Source organism: Nannospalax galili, unplaced genomic scaffold (genome assembly GCF_000622305.1).
Source record: "Nannospalax galili isolate Female #2095 unplaced genomic scaffold, S.galili_v1.0 scaffold1206, whole genome shotgun sequence".
Lineage (NCBI taxonomy): Eukaryota > Metazoa > Chordata > Mammalia > Rodentia > Spalacidae > Nannospalax > Nannospalax galili.
Window position 1 is genome coordinate 1588618 of NW_008355162.1, and position 15755 is coordinate 1604372.

General features: G+C 49.4%; 1 protein-coding gene across 1 annotated transcript in view; it reads left to right on the forward strand.

Moving 5' to 3' along the window:
• The window catches only part of Adamts2 (ADAM metallopeptidase with thrombospondin type 1 motif 2), a 244116-nt gene that overhangs the window by 212473 nt on the left and 15888 nt on the right, over positions 1–15755 (forward strand). Inside the window, exons 13-18 of the mRNA XM_017802958.2 lie at positions 909–1042; positions 5047–5170; positions 7488–7568; positions 10018–10184; positions 12711–12870; positions 15597–15729. Coding sequence (XP_017658447.2) covers positions 909–1042; positions 5047–5170; positions 7488–7568; positions 10018–10184; positions 12711–12870; positions 15597–15729 — 799 coding nt within the window. The remainder of the gene's footprint in view (positions 1–908; positions 1043–5046; positions 5171–7487; positions 7569–10017; positions 10185–12710; positions 12871–15596; positions 15730–15755) is intronic.

A 15755-nucleotide genomic window follows, 5' to 3' on the forward strand; every position in this document is an offset into this window, starting at 1 on the left:
TTTGTTTAACATGATGGTCTCCAGTTTCACCCATTTTCTGAAATGACTTCATTTTCTTCTTTATGGCTGAATAAAACTCCATTGTATGTACGCATCACATCTTTATCCACTCTTCTGTTGGTGGGCACCTACTCTGATTCTGTATCTTGGTGTTTGTGCTGCAGTATAAACATAGACAGAGGTGTAGGCTCTCCAGTTCACTTAGATTCCTTTGGGTTTATTCCAAGGGCTGGTAGGCACATCTCATGGGAGTTCTAGCTTTAGTTTCCTTTAGAAACCCACATTGATTTCCACAGTGGCTTCACTAATTTACACTTCAACTAATGGTGCAGAAAGGTTCTGGATAGGGCTCTTTAAATTATTTGTTTATTTAATGTGTATGAGTGTTTTGCCTGCATATAGTAAATACACCCATGTCATGCAGTGCCCACAGACCAGAAGAGGGCATTGGATTCCCTGGAACTGGAGTTACAGATGGTTGTTAACTGCCACATGGCTGCTGGAAACTAAACCCAGGTCCTCTGCAAGAGCAACCAGTGCTCTTAACTGCTGAGCCATAGCTCCAGCTACCTGTACTTATGGCTCTTTACATGGAAACTTGGCAAAGAACCCTTTGCTTCTTCAGAGTCAAGAGTCCTTGGCAGGGCTGCAAGGCTGCCATATGGGAGTTTCATGCACAGTTTGGCTGACTCAGTCGGGAAAAGCTCTTCCTAAGACCAGTAGCACCAGAGTCAAAGCTCAGAAGCCACAGAGATAGGAAGGAGGTCACTGTGGCCTGTCCCTTTCTCTGTGTGTCCTGGAACACACACTGCATGGGGGGCAGGTGAGTTCTAAGAACACCAAGTTTCTCCTGGTGAGGTGCTCTTTCAAGAAGTCTCTTCCCTGACACCCTGTTGCTTCCCTTCCAGCCAAGGAGAGATGCCACCTCTACTGTGAGTCCAAAGAGACTGGGGAGGTGGTGTCCATGAAGCGCATGGTGCATGATGGGACGCGCTGCTCCTACAAGGATGCCTTCAGCCTCTGTGTGCGTGGGGACTGCAGGGTAAGTGCTGCAAGGCAGCATGGGCTGAGGCTCCAAGTAGCAGCCTCCTGGGCTCCAGCTTTTGCATCTTGGGAAGATGTAGTGAGACATCCGTACACAAAGTGTGAGAAACAGCACCACCGACCACAAAGCGCCATAGTCATTTCTGTTGCTATGATGAACACCCTTGTGAAGAGCAATGTGGGAGGAAGAGGTCTATTTGGCTTAGAATTTCTGGTTCCAGTCCACTGCTGGGGGATGTTAAGGCAGGAACTTCATGCATCACATCCACAGTCCAGAGCAGAGGGAGAATAAATACATGGAGCCTTGCTGCCTGCCTGCTCTTTGCTAGTGCCCTCTCTCCCATGCAGTTCAGAATCCCCCTGCCTAGAGAATGGTGCCACCCACAATGGGCTGGGTCCTTGTACATCAATTAGGAATCAAGACAGTCCCCCACACATGCCCACAGGCCAGGCTCATGGACCACCCCTCATGAGGTTCTTTCCCCAGGTGATTCTCGGTTGTGTCAAGTTGACAAAACTTTTGAGACAAGATTCCATGGCCAGAATGGCCTGGAGCTCCCTATATAGCAGAGAATAGCCTCAAATTCATAGTCTTTCTGTCTCAGCCTCTTGAGAACTGGGATTACAGGCATGTCCCACCACACCCAGCTTCCAGAAACATTAATTTTTTTATGAGCTCACCAACATGGGTCCAGTGTATAGACCCACAGTTGATGATTCTTCAGGAAGTGTGCCCAACCCTTGCACTCTGTAGAGCTCTGGAAAGTTGTCCTTGGGTCAGGTGGCCCAAGGCAAGTCTTGTTGGTTTGGTAGTTTGCAGAAATGCTTCACCAAGTGTTGATTATTTCAGTGTGTCTTGACTTACAAAAAATGAACTTGCGGGGGCTGGAGAGATGGCTCAGCCATTAAGAACACTAGCTGTTCTTGCAGAAGACCCGGGTTCGAATCCCAGCACCCACATGGCAGCTAACAATTGTCCATAACTCCAGTCCCAGGGGATCCGACCGCTTCTTCTCTCCGTGGGCATTGCACGGCATGGGTGCACTTACCTACATGCAGGCAATACACGCATACACATAAAATAATAAATATTTTTTAAAGAATGAACTTGCTTCCCAATAATCCCATTAGCCATTGGAAATGTCAAAATGTCAAAATTTGAAATGCATTGAGCTTACCTAGCCTTCAGAACACCCCCAGCTTAGCTATACAGTGCAATGTAGAATTTCAGTTCTGTCCACTCCTGATTGTCTAGCTGGCTGGAGCCATGGGTGGTGATTCCTACCTCTAACCCCAAAACCTGAGAGGTAGAAGTAGGAGGATCAGGGGTTGAAGGCAATAGCTTTGACTACATAGCAAGTCTGAGGCCAGCCTGGGCTATATGAGACTACCTTTAAAAGCAATGAAAGTATGAATTTAATCAGACATGCATTGCTCTTTGCACCATCATAATGTTGAAACCACTGTAGGCTGGGGGCTATCTGTATATCCTAAGCTTCTGTCTGGACAGTCACAGACAACAACAATGAGTAACCTGGCTTGCAGTAGAAGCACAAGCACAGATTTGCCCCAGCAGTCTCTCCTGGAAACACCTAGATGCTTCTGCTAGGGTTGGAGAAGACAGGACTAAGTATGAGTGTCATGGAGATAGCTCTCATCTTTGCTTGTTGAGAAAAGGCGTCCTCCTTCAGGGACTGACCGGCAGAGTCCACAGGCAGACCTGCAGCGGCGGGAAAGGGAAGAAGCAGGCACCAGGCAGTGGGGACCCTGCTCCAGGCTGTTTCTACTCCTGTGTTTTTGGAGGCACCCAAGGTGGCAGGGGCAAGGGTCAGCTGGGACAGCTGAAGTCCGGCAGGGAAGCCCAGCCATGCAGCTGTCTCAGGAGTCACGAGACCATGTGCCTATGCATGTGTCAGGACCTACTTCCTCTATAGCTGCTGGGAAGGTTTGCTCCTGATCACTACAGTCAGAGAAGCTTCTAGAAACCTGGGTGTTTCTAGACACTAAGTCCCTTGGTATTAGAGACAGATTTCCAAGGGGAGTTTGCCTATCTCCCTGCAAAGAGACTCTCCTCTCCTCCTGCTGGTTCTTCCTCCTCCTCATCCTCTTCCTCCTCTTCCTCCTCTCCCTCCTCTCCCTCCTCTTCCTCCTCCTCCTCCTCTTCCTCTTCTTCCTCCTCTTCTCCTTCAGCATTGTTTCCATCCTTCACTAAGGCAGGTCCTGTGCCAGGGTTTGGGATGTCTAAATGCTGGGCCAGGGTCATCTCTTCTTACTCTGGCCACAACCCTGGTAGGGCAGGGAGGCAGCTCTGATGTTCAGAAGGAACACCATATTTATTCTGTGGAACAAATATAGACACAAACTCTGAGAGTTTGATGGGTGTGCCCCCCATGACCACAGCCAGGAAGTGGCAGCTCTGTGCTTTTGGCTCAGGCTTCTGCACCACCAAAGATGGATGCTGTTTTTGTCCCAGTACATCATGTTGGCTTCCTTTGGTAAAAATGGGTTTCTTGGGAGCCATTAAAATAAACATGAGTGTGTTTCTTTCCATCGGGTTTTACACCCTGCTCACTTCCAAAAATAGCCAGAAAACTTATGTTGAATGTATATCAATAAACCTGGTGGTGCTGAGGCTTGCCATGTATGCATGGGGACCCAAGTTCTATCCCAGATCAGAGATTTTAAAAAGCCAGGTGTGGTGGCACAGGTTTGTCATCCCAGTGCTGGAGAGACAGAGCCAGGCAACTCCCTGGGGCTCACTGTCCAGGCAGCCTAGCCGGCTTGGCAAGCTCCAGACCAGTGAGAGACCCCGTCTCAAAAACCAAGATGGGCAGCCCCTGAGGAATGGCACCTGGGGCTGACCTCTGGCCTCACTATGCATGCGCACTCAAACACGTACACAGGTACACACAGAGTAGGAAACCAAAGGTCTTGAACATCCATCCACACGTCTGTGTGACAGATGCTATACAAGATGCTGCTCTGTGCCCCTTCTGTGGTCATGAGACCCTGCCATTAAAAAATCCTTCTAAGACAACCTTAGAAATCAGACAGCAGCCATGGGTGTAGCTCAGTGGTGGAGCACTTATCTAGCAGGAGTAAGGCTCTGCAGGTTTGATTCTGTCACAGGAAAAAGAAAAGAAAGGGAAAAAAGAAGAAATCTAAGAGCAAAGGAGCCAGGCATGGTGGCTCACACCTGTCGCTGACTGAGCTTCCTGCTGGCCAGGGCAAGAAGGTTAAGCTGTGATGCACTCAGACACTCTGGAAGTCAGAGAGCAGCGCTGAGGTCAGAGGAGAGCTCGTGTTCTCTGCTGAGCTTGAAGAGAGGTCACTCTGGCCATCTGTGTAAAGGTGGCATCAAGACAGGGATGTATCCTCAGGGCCACTGACGTGCATAGGCTCCTTAAGTATCTGTGGTCCTGAGAATGGCCTCGTGCTAGGGGTACAGAAAGTATCTGTGCTCCTGAGCAAAGAACACCCCATTCTGGACAGGCATTTCAGCTCCTGGAAGGGTAGGGTTAAGGATTCAGGGAGAGGATAAAGGTAAAAGTAGCCCATCCAGTTTGCTCAGATAGCAGAAGACTGACTAGAAAGGACATTGTATCCTTTGAGGACAGAGCTAGTGGGGTGGCTGTGTGCAGGGCTGCCTCTGGGATGCTCAGTATGGGCAGCTCCTGGAAAAAGGAAGTGTGAAGGGGCTGACACCAAGAGGAGGGAAGTGTTTATTGGAGGCTAGCTGGCCAGTGATAAGACGGGCTCATCACGTGACCCTGTGCAGCAGCAGCATTCTGGAGGTCACATTTTCCAGATGCATGGACTGAGGCAGGAAGAGAGCAAATGGCCCATTGTGACCATGTGGGGTCCACACGACTCCGAAGTCCTTTGCCTTACCCTGCATTGGGAGCCCCTAAGAACTGATGCCCAGACTGTGGGCTGTGGGAGGAACAGCAACCTGAGCAGGAATGGGGTCTCAAGGGTTCCCTACTCCCTCTTCCCCTGCAGAAGGTGGGCTGTGACGGTGTGATTGGCTCCAGCAAGCAAGAGGACAAGTGTGGCGTGTGTGGAGGAGACAACATGCACTGCAAAGTGGTGAAGGGCACATTCACCAGGTCGCCCAGGAAGCAAGGTGTGGAACCTGCCTTCTACCCCCAGGGCTGAATGTCAGCTGCACCTTTTAGGGCAAGGGTCCAAATCCCCCCATCTCTGGGACTCTGTGTGGGTCCATGACTGTTAGGGGCTGGGGGCTGTGAGGGTCAGGAGAAGGAGCCCTGTAAGGGAGCTGGAGCCCAAGCCTCAGTGGTATGAAGGCCTGGGTCCCAGGTGGGCCTTTATTTGAGGTCAGGGGCTGACAGAAGATACCCCTCCCCATCTCTTCTAGCCTGTCCCTTGCTTCCTCCCTCTCTTTTGCCCACAGCTGGCTGTCAGCAAGACTTCCCTGAGCTGATCAGTGAAGTGAGTGGCTAGGAGACCCAGTCAGTCTGTTACCACAGGCTATAGGACAGGACTGGGGAGCTTGGGACTCTTGGATCTATTAGTCTAGTTTTGTAGCAAAATAGCTGAGACTTAGTAACTTATAAAGACTTACAAAGTAACTTATATAGACTTAGTAAACTTGCAAAGACTTACAAAGTAACTTACATAGACTTAGTAACTTACAATGAAAATAGTTTAGGCAGTAAAAAGATACAAAGAGACTCAATGTAAAATCCCCAGAATGTGGAATGACTCCAAATGGATAAGTAAAGATAGTAAAGAGCTAACCAAATTAATCCTCTTACCCATGCTATGGTACCTAACAGAGATCTATGGAGAAAGCAACTAATACAAGTGGATAAAACCTTTCCACGCTGTTAGACCTTGTCTGTGATTGATTTAATGGTACTGCATGCCTAGAATCACAGCACTCAGGAAGAGAATCAGGAGTTCAAGACTATTCTTAGCTATATAACTAGGTTCGAGGGTACTGGAGTACATGAGACTCTTGTCAAAAAAGAGAAAAAAGGAGTTAAGTTGGCTCTGAGCATTGCAAGTCTGTGTTACATGGTCATGCTCTGGTGATGGCGGCTCTGCTCAGAGCCCCTCTGGCTTTGCCATGTCAGGGCAGATAGTATCACAGTGGCAGGTACACAAAGAGGGCCATCACTGGGTCTCACCTTTTAAAAAATATTTATTATTTTTATTTTATGTGTGTGCGTGTATTGTCTGCATGTATGTAAGTGAACCCATGTTGTGCAATGCCCACGGAGGACAGAAGAGGCTGTTGGATCCTCTAGAACTGGAGTTACAGGCAGTTATTAGCTGCCATGTGGGTGCTGGTTCGAATCCGGGTCTTCTGCAAGAACAGCCCGTGTTCTTAACTGCTGAGCCATCTCTCCAGCCCCTAGGTCTCACCTCTTAAAGGTTCTAGAGCCTCTCAAAACCTCAGCATTGAAGATGGGCTCTGGGAGGTTGGCCTTCTGGCCAAGCCTCTGTCTTACGTCTACTTTGTGTCACTATGACAAAATACCCAAGACCGGGCACTCTATGGAAAACATTGTTTAATTCACACTTCCAGTGGCTGTGGGGTCCAGGCAGTGTGGTACTGGGAGGGCCGCCTGGCTGTTAAAAAGCAAGTTAAAGAAATAGAAAGGAAACCATCCACTCAGTAAACACCAGCGTGGAATGGCTTCCTTTCCTAACAACTTGCACTTGGAGAACTAACCAATTCTATGAGACCAGCAGGAATCCCTTTCAAAGGTGGATCCCCAGGACCTGATTCCTTTGCATTAGGCCACACCTCTTAAAGGTCCTGTCCCTTCAATATCATGACATTGGGGACCTAGCACATGGGGAACACTTATAAGCAACATCCACAACATCATGGCTTCATCCTGGCATGTGCTTCTGCATGGCCCTCAGCCCTCTGGGCAGGTCCGCAGCCGCTAGCCTCACCTCTGTGGTGTTAGTCCATCTGTTTCTGACGTGGGGAGAAGCTGTTTTTGTTTTTCTTGTAGGTCTTGGCTGGGAGCCAATGGCCAGGAATAGCTTTGCAGATTAGGTGCTCAGCACATACTTTGCTGCACCCTACCCTTGTTGTGGCGTTCTGGTATGGTTTGCAAGTGTAAGGGCTAAGGTCCAGATAGGTCATGAGGCTGGCATGTGGCCTGCCTCCTAGACAGGGCATCTTATGCTCTCTTCCCAGCATGGCTCTGGGCTAGATTCCCAATGGAGTCTTCAGGTGGGATTTGAGGACAAGCAGAAAGGAGAGCATCCTGGCCAGCCCCGGGCTGTGGCCTGGATCATACCCAGTAGCTTTCTGGTTGACTCTTCTCTGAGTGGGTGGCCAATACAGAGGCCTTGGGAGGGTCCTCAATGGAGCTGGCTTCAAGGGCAGGCTTCTCCCAGTGCATCTACATTGGTGCCTCTTCCCATATTCTCATCTGGTGTTTTTTCCACCCCCAAAGATTACATCAAGATGTTTGAAATCCCTGCGGGAGCTAGACACCTGCTCATCCAGGAGGCAGACACCAGCAGCCACCATCTGTGTGAGTCTCAGAGCCCAGCTGCTCCCCACCTGCAAGACCTGGCTCTTCTGGGATGGGCGGAGTCCACAGGTTCCAGGGTTGTGTCTCAGCCCCAGTGATCCCTCCATCAGCTCACTTCCTGGACTTTCCAAGGTTCATCTTCCTGTGGTCGGGGGCAGACCCTGGGATCAGAGAGGGCTCTCCTGGAGGCAGCAGCAGATGGATGCCCGTCCCAGACAGGCCACAACCCTACAGTCCGCAGAGGGTGGAAGACTACTCTGCCCCAGGGAAGGGAGGCAATGTCTGTAAGCAACAGGGTCCTGATGGCAGTCCCAACACACACCAACTGGAAGGCACCAAAGCCAGTTAGCGAATGCTCACACATTTATGCATCTTTAGATTATTCACTTATTGTTTTTTACTTTATTTATTATTTTTATTTTATGTGTATGCAAGTATTGCCTGCATGTAGATAAGTGCACTCGTGTCGTGCAGTGCCCACGGAGGACAGAAAAGGATGTTGGGTCTCCTGGGACTGGAGTTACTGACAGTCGTTAGCTGCCATGTGGGTGTTGAGATTCGAACCCGGGTCTTCTGCAAGAACCACCAGTGTTCTTAACCGCTGAGCCATCTCTCCAGCCCTATTCACTTATTTTTATTCGTTTATTGATTCATTTGTTTAGTTGTAGGGCCAGGGATCACATGCACCAGTCATGTGCCCTTTAATTTTTTTTAAATGTTTTATTTATTATTTTCATTTTATGTGTATGAGTGTATTGCCTGCATGTCAGTGAGTGCACCCGTGTCGTGCAATGCCGCAGATGTCAGAAGAGGGCGTCGGATTCCCCTGGAACTGGAGTTAAGGACAGTTCGTAGCCGCCATGTGGGTGCTGGGAATCAAACCTGGGTCCTCTGCGAGAGCAGTCAGTGCTCTTAACCACTGAGCCATCTCTCCAGCCCATGTCCTTTCATTTTTAAATGTAAGATATTTCACCGAAAATTGGGATTTCCAGCATCTCTTGATATGGTGGGAACTGTGAAAAGATGTTTGCTTAGCCTGCTCAGGACCCCATTCTAGAACCACAGACATGTGTACCCCCTTCTCCCAGAGGCATCCACATCCTTCCTCCTGGGGGATTGTGGGGTCTATGTCAGCAGTCATCTTGGGGACCACTGCAGGAGTTACTATGAATGTGTCCTTTCCTCCAATCTGTCTTCTGGAGGCTGGACTGAGCTGAGAACTTGCAGAAGCCCCCCTGTTTGATGCAGGACAAACCCTCCACTCTTTTAACACCCTTAGTTACTCTAAGGAGAAGGTCACTAGCACTCTAAGCACAAAACCAGTTCCACACACCTTTAGGAGAAGGTGAGTGTTAAGTCAAGTCCCAAGCAGTAAAGCTGTTTTGTCCCTGTACTGTTTCCCAGAGTCACTGGGGCAGAGGTCAAGGCCACCCTGACTGCTGGAGGAGTCAGTACTAGAAAGACAGTTGACCACTGGCCCCACAAGCACCATCAGGCAGACTTAAGCAGACTTCACAGGAGATGAGTTGCTGACCCATGCCCTATCTGTGCCCCCCAAACCATTCAGTGCCCCCAGACAGCTGCCTTAGTGGCTCATCCCAGTTGAGTCAGGACTTTTGGGCAGTGTGGAGAGCTAGTGTGGCCTTGGCCAGTCCAGCTATAGATGAGGTGGGGGTGAGCCTTGTGCTCACCACTGTGTCAGGAAGTTACAGCTCAGCCCACACCCAACCCCTGTGCCCTCATATCCACAGGTGCCCAAACCCATGGAGCCTGCCAGCATGTCCTGGAGGCCTCTGTATCAGTTAGCTTCACATTCCTATGATGAAATACTTGGGGCCAGCAACCTTCAAAGAGAAAAGGTTTCTTTGGCTCACAGTTTTGGGTATCCAAAGGCCTGGTGCCTGTATTGGCTTGGTTCTGATGAAAGCAGGAGATTAGAACAAAGCAGTGAGGGAGGATAGCAGGGTTCTTATACAATCCCCTTCAGGGGTCTGACCCCAACAATCCAAAGGCCTTCTATTGAGGCCCCACCTCCCAGAGGTTCCACTGCACCCTAAACAGAGGCATCCTGAGGACCAAGAGTTTAACACATGGGCTTTGGGGAACACCCAAACTCCAAATTCTAGCAACCTCTAAGTGGCAACCAAGTGCTCTAATAGGTTGCTGGGGGTGCAGAGCTGCTTCTCAGGGAGCCCCAGTCCTCCAGGACCTGTGGGGACAGATCCACGAGTGGTGGTGGGCTAAGCAGAAGAAATCATGCAGACAGTGTTCATGGAGCACCCAAAGGTTGGGTGGGGCTCCCAAAGCAATCTGGTCTATCAGCTGTAGGGATAGACCCCCAGTAGGGGGCAGCTGGGAAAGACCCCATGACCTCCCTGTCCATCAGAAGCAGCATGCCCTGCTGGACCCCCCACAGCAGCCCTGATGGGTTCCCTTTTGCCATTCTCAGCCGTCAAGAACCTGGAGTCAGGCAAGTTCATCTTAAATGAAGAGAACCACGTGGATCCCAATTCTAGATCCTTCATCTCCATGGGTGTGGAGTGGGAGTACAGGAATGAGGATGACAGGGAGACACTGCAGACCATAGGACCCCTCCGAGGCACCATCACCGTGCTGGTTAGTGCTGCCTGGGCCCCTGGGTACACACGGCCCTGGAAAAGGATGAGGGCCTGGGATTCCAGAGCCTCCTGCATTCTTCAGTCCGCACTTTGAGCAATTCTTTGCCCTGCCCTGGTCTCCACCTCCATGTCATCCAGAAACAGGCATGGACTCACACATTGGAGCTCTGGTCCCTGCACTTAGGTGATTGTGGGCCATGTTGCCTCTCTACGGGTTTCCATTTTCTGTCTGAATTATATTCACAGCTGTGTCATCAGGCACATTCACCTCTGATATCATATTGAAATCCTGCCACACCTGGGCTGGTGTCTAAGCAGAAGTGTCTAAGCAGAAGTGGACCCCAGGTTTCCTAGATCAGGACTACAGGCTGGTTCTGGTTATGGGGAGTCCTAAGAGGACTATATTTTCAAATCACTTTGGAAAATTTAACTTAAATTAGTTGCTTAAGTGATAATATTTTGTCAAAGAAAATTCATGCATTGAGCAGGCACTTGTCTTCCCAACACTTGGGAGGAGCAGGGAGGCTGGAGCAGCACAAGGCCAGTCTGGTCTACATAGCAAGTTTCAAGCCAACCAGGGCTACTTAATACCCTGTCGCAAAAAGTGGGGGCTGGAGAGATGGCTCAGCACTTGAGTGCTTATTGCTCTATCAGAGGACCAGAGCTCAGAGACCAGCAACTGCATCAAGGGGCTCACAAATACTGCAACTCCAGCTCCAAGGAATTTGATGCCCCCATCTGGTCTTCACAGGTACTGCAGACACACACACACACACACACACACACACACACACACACACACATCCAGTTAAACTGGTACTTCCTCTAAATTCTCTCTACCCCACAATCATGAGTGGTAACCATGACCACTGATTACATAAATAAATTTTGAAAATTTCACAGGCTACAGATGAGGCTGCAGCACCAAGCCCCACCCCTAATGTGAGCATGCTTGAATTGGGTGTTGGGTTTGGGTGTGGTCACCCAGACCTCAGGCCCCACTTGTAGGAGTGTATCTGTGGAGAAGATACAGTGATAGGGCCACTTCTGTGTCATGTACACAGTCCTTCTACTCACCTTGTCTGCAACTTGTCACTTTTTAGAGAAGCTTTTGGTGATCTACCCATGTCAGTGCATAAAATTTCTGTACTTCTGAATTTATCCACTCACCGAAACTGACTTATAACCTCCAAATGAACATCGGGCTGCCTGACACACATACGCCTGGCTGAGGGGAGGCAACGCACTCTGCCCTTGGTTTCGGCTTTCATAATGTGAACAAGTGACCTTTTTTGCGACATATTTGCTGTGCAGTGTATTTAGTGTGACTCTTTTTTCCCTGAGATGGGCTCTGCAGCCTAGGCTAGCCTGGAACTTGTGGCATTTTTCCTACTTCAGCCTCCCTGAATGCTGCGATTGTAACTTTAAAAACCTGAGTCACCACATCACATAGCTGATTCTGCTATTAAAAATGAACCCTCATTGGCTAGAGATGTAGTTCAGCTGGTAGAGTACTTTCCTAGCATGCAGGAAGTCCTGGGTTCAATCCCAGTGCTGCATAAGCCAGCATGGTGCATGCCTACAATCCTAGCTCTTGGGAGGTAAAGATAGGAAGATCAGGAGTTCAAGGTCATCCTTGGCTACATAGCAAGTTTGAGGCCAGCCTGGACTGCATGAGACCCTGTCTCAAAAAACATAATACTAAAAATTGCTTCTGAGCTATCTGATATTCCTAAGCCCAGGAAGGTTGGGATAGAGGTTGTATGTTAAAGAAGTTTCATTCAGACATGTTACAGTGCTGTTGACTGAGCTCAGTGTTAATGGATCAAAAATAAACAGTAAGTTGTGTTTAAACAGAAATGCACACAAAATGACAGAAATATTATGACCAGGGTGGGAAAGATGGCTCAGTTGGTAAAGGTGCTTGCTTCCAAGCCTGAGGACCTAAGTTCAAGTCCCAGGCCCCATATAGTAGAAAGAGAGAATCAACTCCTATAGGTTGTCTTGTGACCTCCGCACATTCACACTGGCACATGTGGACCCCCACCCACCTCCAACACACACACGTGCGCACATACACACTAAATATATATATGTAATGTTTAATGTTTTGATGAGTAGCCCACAGGATTCTAGCCCTATATAGATGCTCCTTGACTGGTTATAGCCCCATAACCCCATTGTAAGTTGAACATATACAAAAGCCACATTGGATGTACCAAAATTGCAGTCAAGGTTCATTGCCTCCATCAGCATCACACAAATGAGATACTATATCTTGCTAGCTGGGGAAAAGACCCAAATTTACAATTCCAGGTACTTTTGAAAAATTGAGATACTGTTTCCACTGAACACATATCACTCTCACGCCTTCATAAGGTTGAAAACCATTAAGGCCATCATAAGGTAGGGACTGTCTTTTTCCTCTGGGTTGTCAATCTGCCTGGGGATAAGTTGGTTACAGAGTACAGGCATACATACATCTGGACAGACATATTCATGACTGTGTTGGGGATGGGCTCAGGTTATCCCCGAGGGAGATACCCGGATCTCACTGACATACAAGTACATGATCCATGAGGACTCTCTCAACGTGGATGACAACAACGTCCTAGAAGACGACTCTGTGCGCCACGAGTGGGCCCTAAAGAAGTGGTCTCCTTGCTCCAAGCCCTGTGGTGGAGGTGAGGGGAGTTATCACTGCTGGGGTACTTAGACTGGGCATGGGGGGCATCCCTCCATGTGAGCAGAAGTGGGGATTCTGGAGGAGGCTGGGGCTGGTTGGATGGTCTTCGGAGTGAAGAGTTTCCTGGGCCAACAGTTCCCTGATGACTGAGGTCCAGAGACCAGTGACTGGTGATGAATGTAAGAAAGCTGGATCCAGAGGTTGGGAGAGGGGCATAGCAGTGACCTTTGTTGAATGGTCAAGGGCTTAGCCTGGGCTCGGAAGGGCCCATGGGTAGCTGGGAAGAGGCAGGTTTTTGAGATATCAGCCCAGATGTAGCCAGTATTACCTGTGGGATGTGGGTCACCCCAGCATAGACCACATCACTGTGGGAGAAGGGAGGCTGGCCTGGTAGGAGGTTGGCATGTGAGTGGCTTGGATGGATCAGGCAGCAACACTGGTGAGACTCAGACAGCACTGGGGACACCACTGGTGTCTATTCAGAAAATAGACACCACAGAGCTTCTTAGGTTGAATGCAGAGGGGTTGGAATTACCTCAAAGAATGCCTTGTTGACTGGGACATGGAACATACACATGGACAGGGAGCCCTATCAATCCAGAGTTGGGGGTGGGGCTGGGTGAGATAGAGGGAAAGTGGTCACTACTGTCCTCAAGGAGGTCAATAGGAGTGGGGGACCTCATCCTAAGCAGATGACACCCCTGGCCTCCTATTCTGCCTCCCACCCTTCTCCACTCCCTACCTGGATCTCACCACAGGTCCTGCTGATTGCCGCTGCATATGTCTGGGCTCCATCTGCTAGTCCTCCCAGCCGCCCCTAGTCCAGCACCATTGTGTCTTTTGTGGATCCACCCTCTAGGTCCCAGAGTGACCTTTTAAAGGGGTGAATCCGGGCATCAGTGATGGCTCGCTGGTTAAAGCACTTGCCTTGCAAGCATGAGAATGAGAATTCAGATCCTCAGAACCCATGTAAATGAGAAGTGAGCATAGCACCTTTCCTGTAATTCCAGCCTCAGAAGGCAGAGATGAGATTCCCAAAGCACTTAAGACTTGCCATATCAGTGAGCTCTGGATTTGATTGAGAGACCCTGCCTCAGTGAATAAGGGGGGGAAAGAAATCAAGGATGATTCCCAACATCAACTTTGGGCCCCCACCAAATGCACACATGCACACACAGATGTGCCCATACATACGCAAAAGGCACACACACACACACACCATACATAAACACAAAGATGATAAAATTAAAAACATAAAAAGCAAGGGGGATCAGATCCTGCTCCTTCCTTTTGTAAGATAAAAGTCAAAATTCTCCCTGTGGCCTCCGAGGTCCAGGCAACACTCTGGCCACATTGTACCCTATCTCTTACCCTCCAGTCTCTGGCCATACCAGCCTTGGGTTTGATATTTTTTGTCACAGTACAAGGTAATCGATGTAGGCAGGGCATGGTGGTGCACACCTTTAATCCCAGCACTCAGGAGGCAGAGGCAGACATCAGATCTCTTTGAGTTCAAGGCCAGCCTGGTCTACATAGTTCTAGGTCAGCTGGGGCTATAGGGAGACCCTGTCTCAAAAAGAGAAAAAAGAAGAATTTAATGTTACAAGGTAATCGATGTATTAAAAGGAAAAGTTTATTTTCATTTTATAGTCTTGGAGGCTTTGATTCCTGGCTAGTGGGTCTCATTGCTTTGAGCCTGTGCTAAGGCAGCAGATGGTGGCAGGAGGGTATGGCAGAGAAAGCTGCTCCCTTCATGGTGGCCAGGAAGCAGTGAGGAAAGGGTTGGGTTCCCAGTCCCCCTTACAGGGGCACACCCCAGTGACCTAGTAGGCCCTACATTGTAAAGGTTCTACAACCTCCCAAAGAGCACCATGGAGATCAAACCTTTCACACATGCTTAGGGATGCGTACCTAATCCATAGCAAGTACTTTTCTGGAACACAGTGCTTCCCTCAGGAATTCTGCACAAGTCACCTCACTGTCCCCTCTACCACCTTCCCATAGGTCAGTACCACTCCATCCTCTGTTCTTAAGACCCTTTCAAATCCCCAGACTGCCTGTCTCTGCTTATATTCTCTTGTGTACACGCTAGGCACTATGGACATTCAGGTTTCGTTATTCCATTATTTGAGGAGCTGCCTGTGCATCATAGGAGGTTGAGCAGTACCCCGGCATCTATCTACTAGAGGCCCCAACTGTCAACTGACAGTGTTTCAGATATTTCCCAGTGGTCTTAGAAAAGAACACTACCCCTATTGAGAAAGGCCTTCTTAGACGGTTCTGGAAGAAGCCGTATGAGCCATGTGCCCACACTAACCAAGGCCTGACTCATGCCAGACACCCTTTGCATATTAAGGCAAGGTGGAACAAATCATCATGTGATGGAAGAGCAGAGCCTGCCCTGTGACCTCAGAAGTCAGTGAGGGAGCCTTGTGTTCCCACCCTCCCTTACTGGGTGGGTACCTTACCAGACACTTCCAAGGCCCCCTCCTCTTCACATATTTTAAGAGCAGGGAGGAGATGAGCACGTTGGCCCCTGTCTATAATCTCAGCCCTTGGGAGGCTGAATCAGGATTGTGAGTTTGAGTGGATCCTAGGCTAAAGAGCTCAAAGCCAGCATGACTTTGAGTGAGATTTTCTCACAAAACCGAACAGAGGGGAATGGGGCTGACACTGCGGGGGAACCACCACCTCATTGAGCCCCCTCAAGCTCTCTGTCTTCAGGGTCCCAGTTCACCAAGTATGGTTGCCGACGGAGACTGGACAGCAAGATGGTACATCGAGCCTTCTGCAGTGCCCTTGCCAAGCCCAAAGCCATCCGCCGAGCTTGCAACCCGCAGGAGTGTTCCCAGCCTGTGTGAGTTTCAGGAGAGGGCCCTCAGT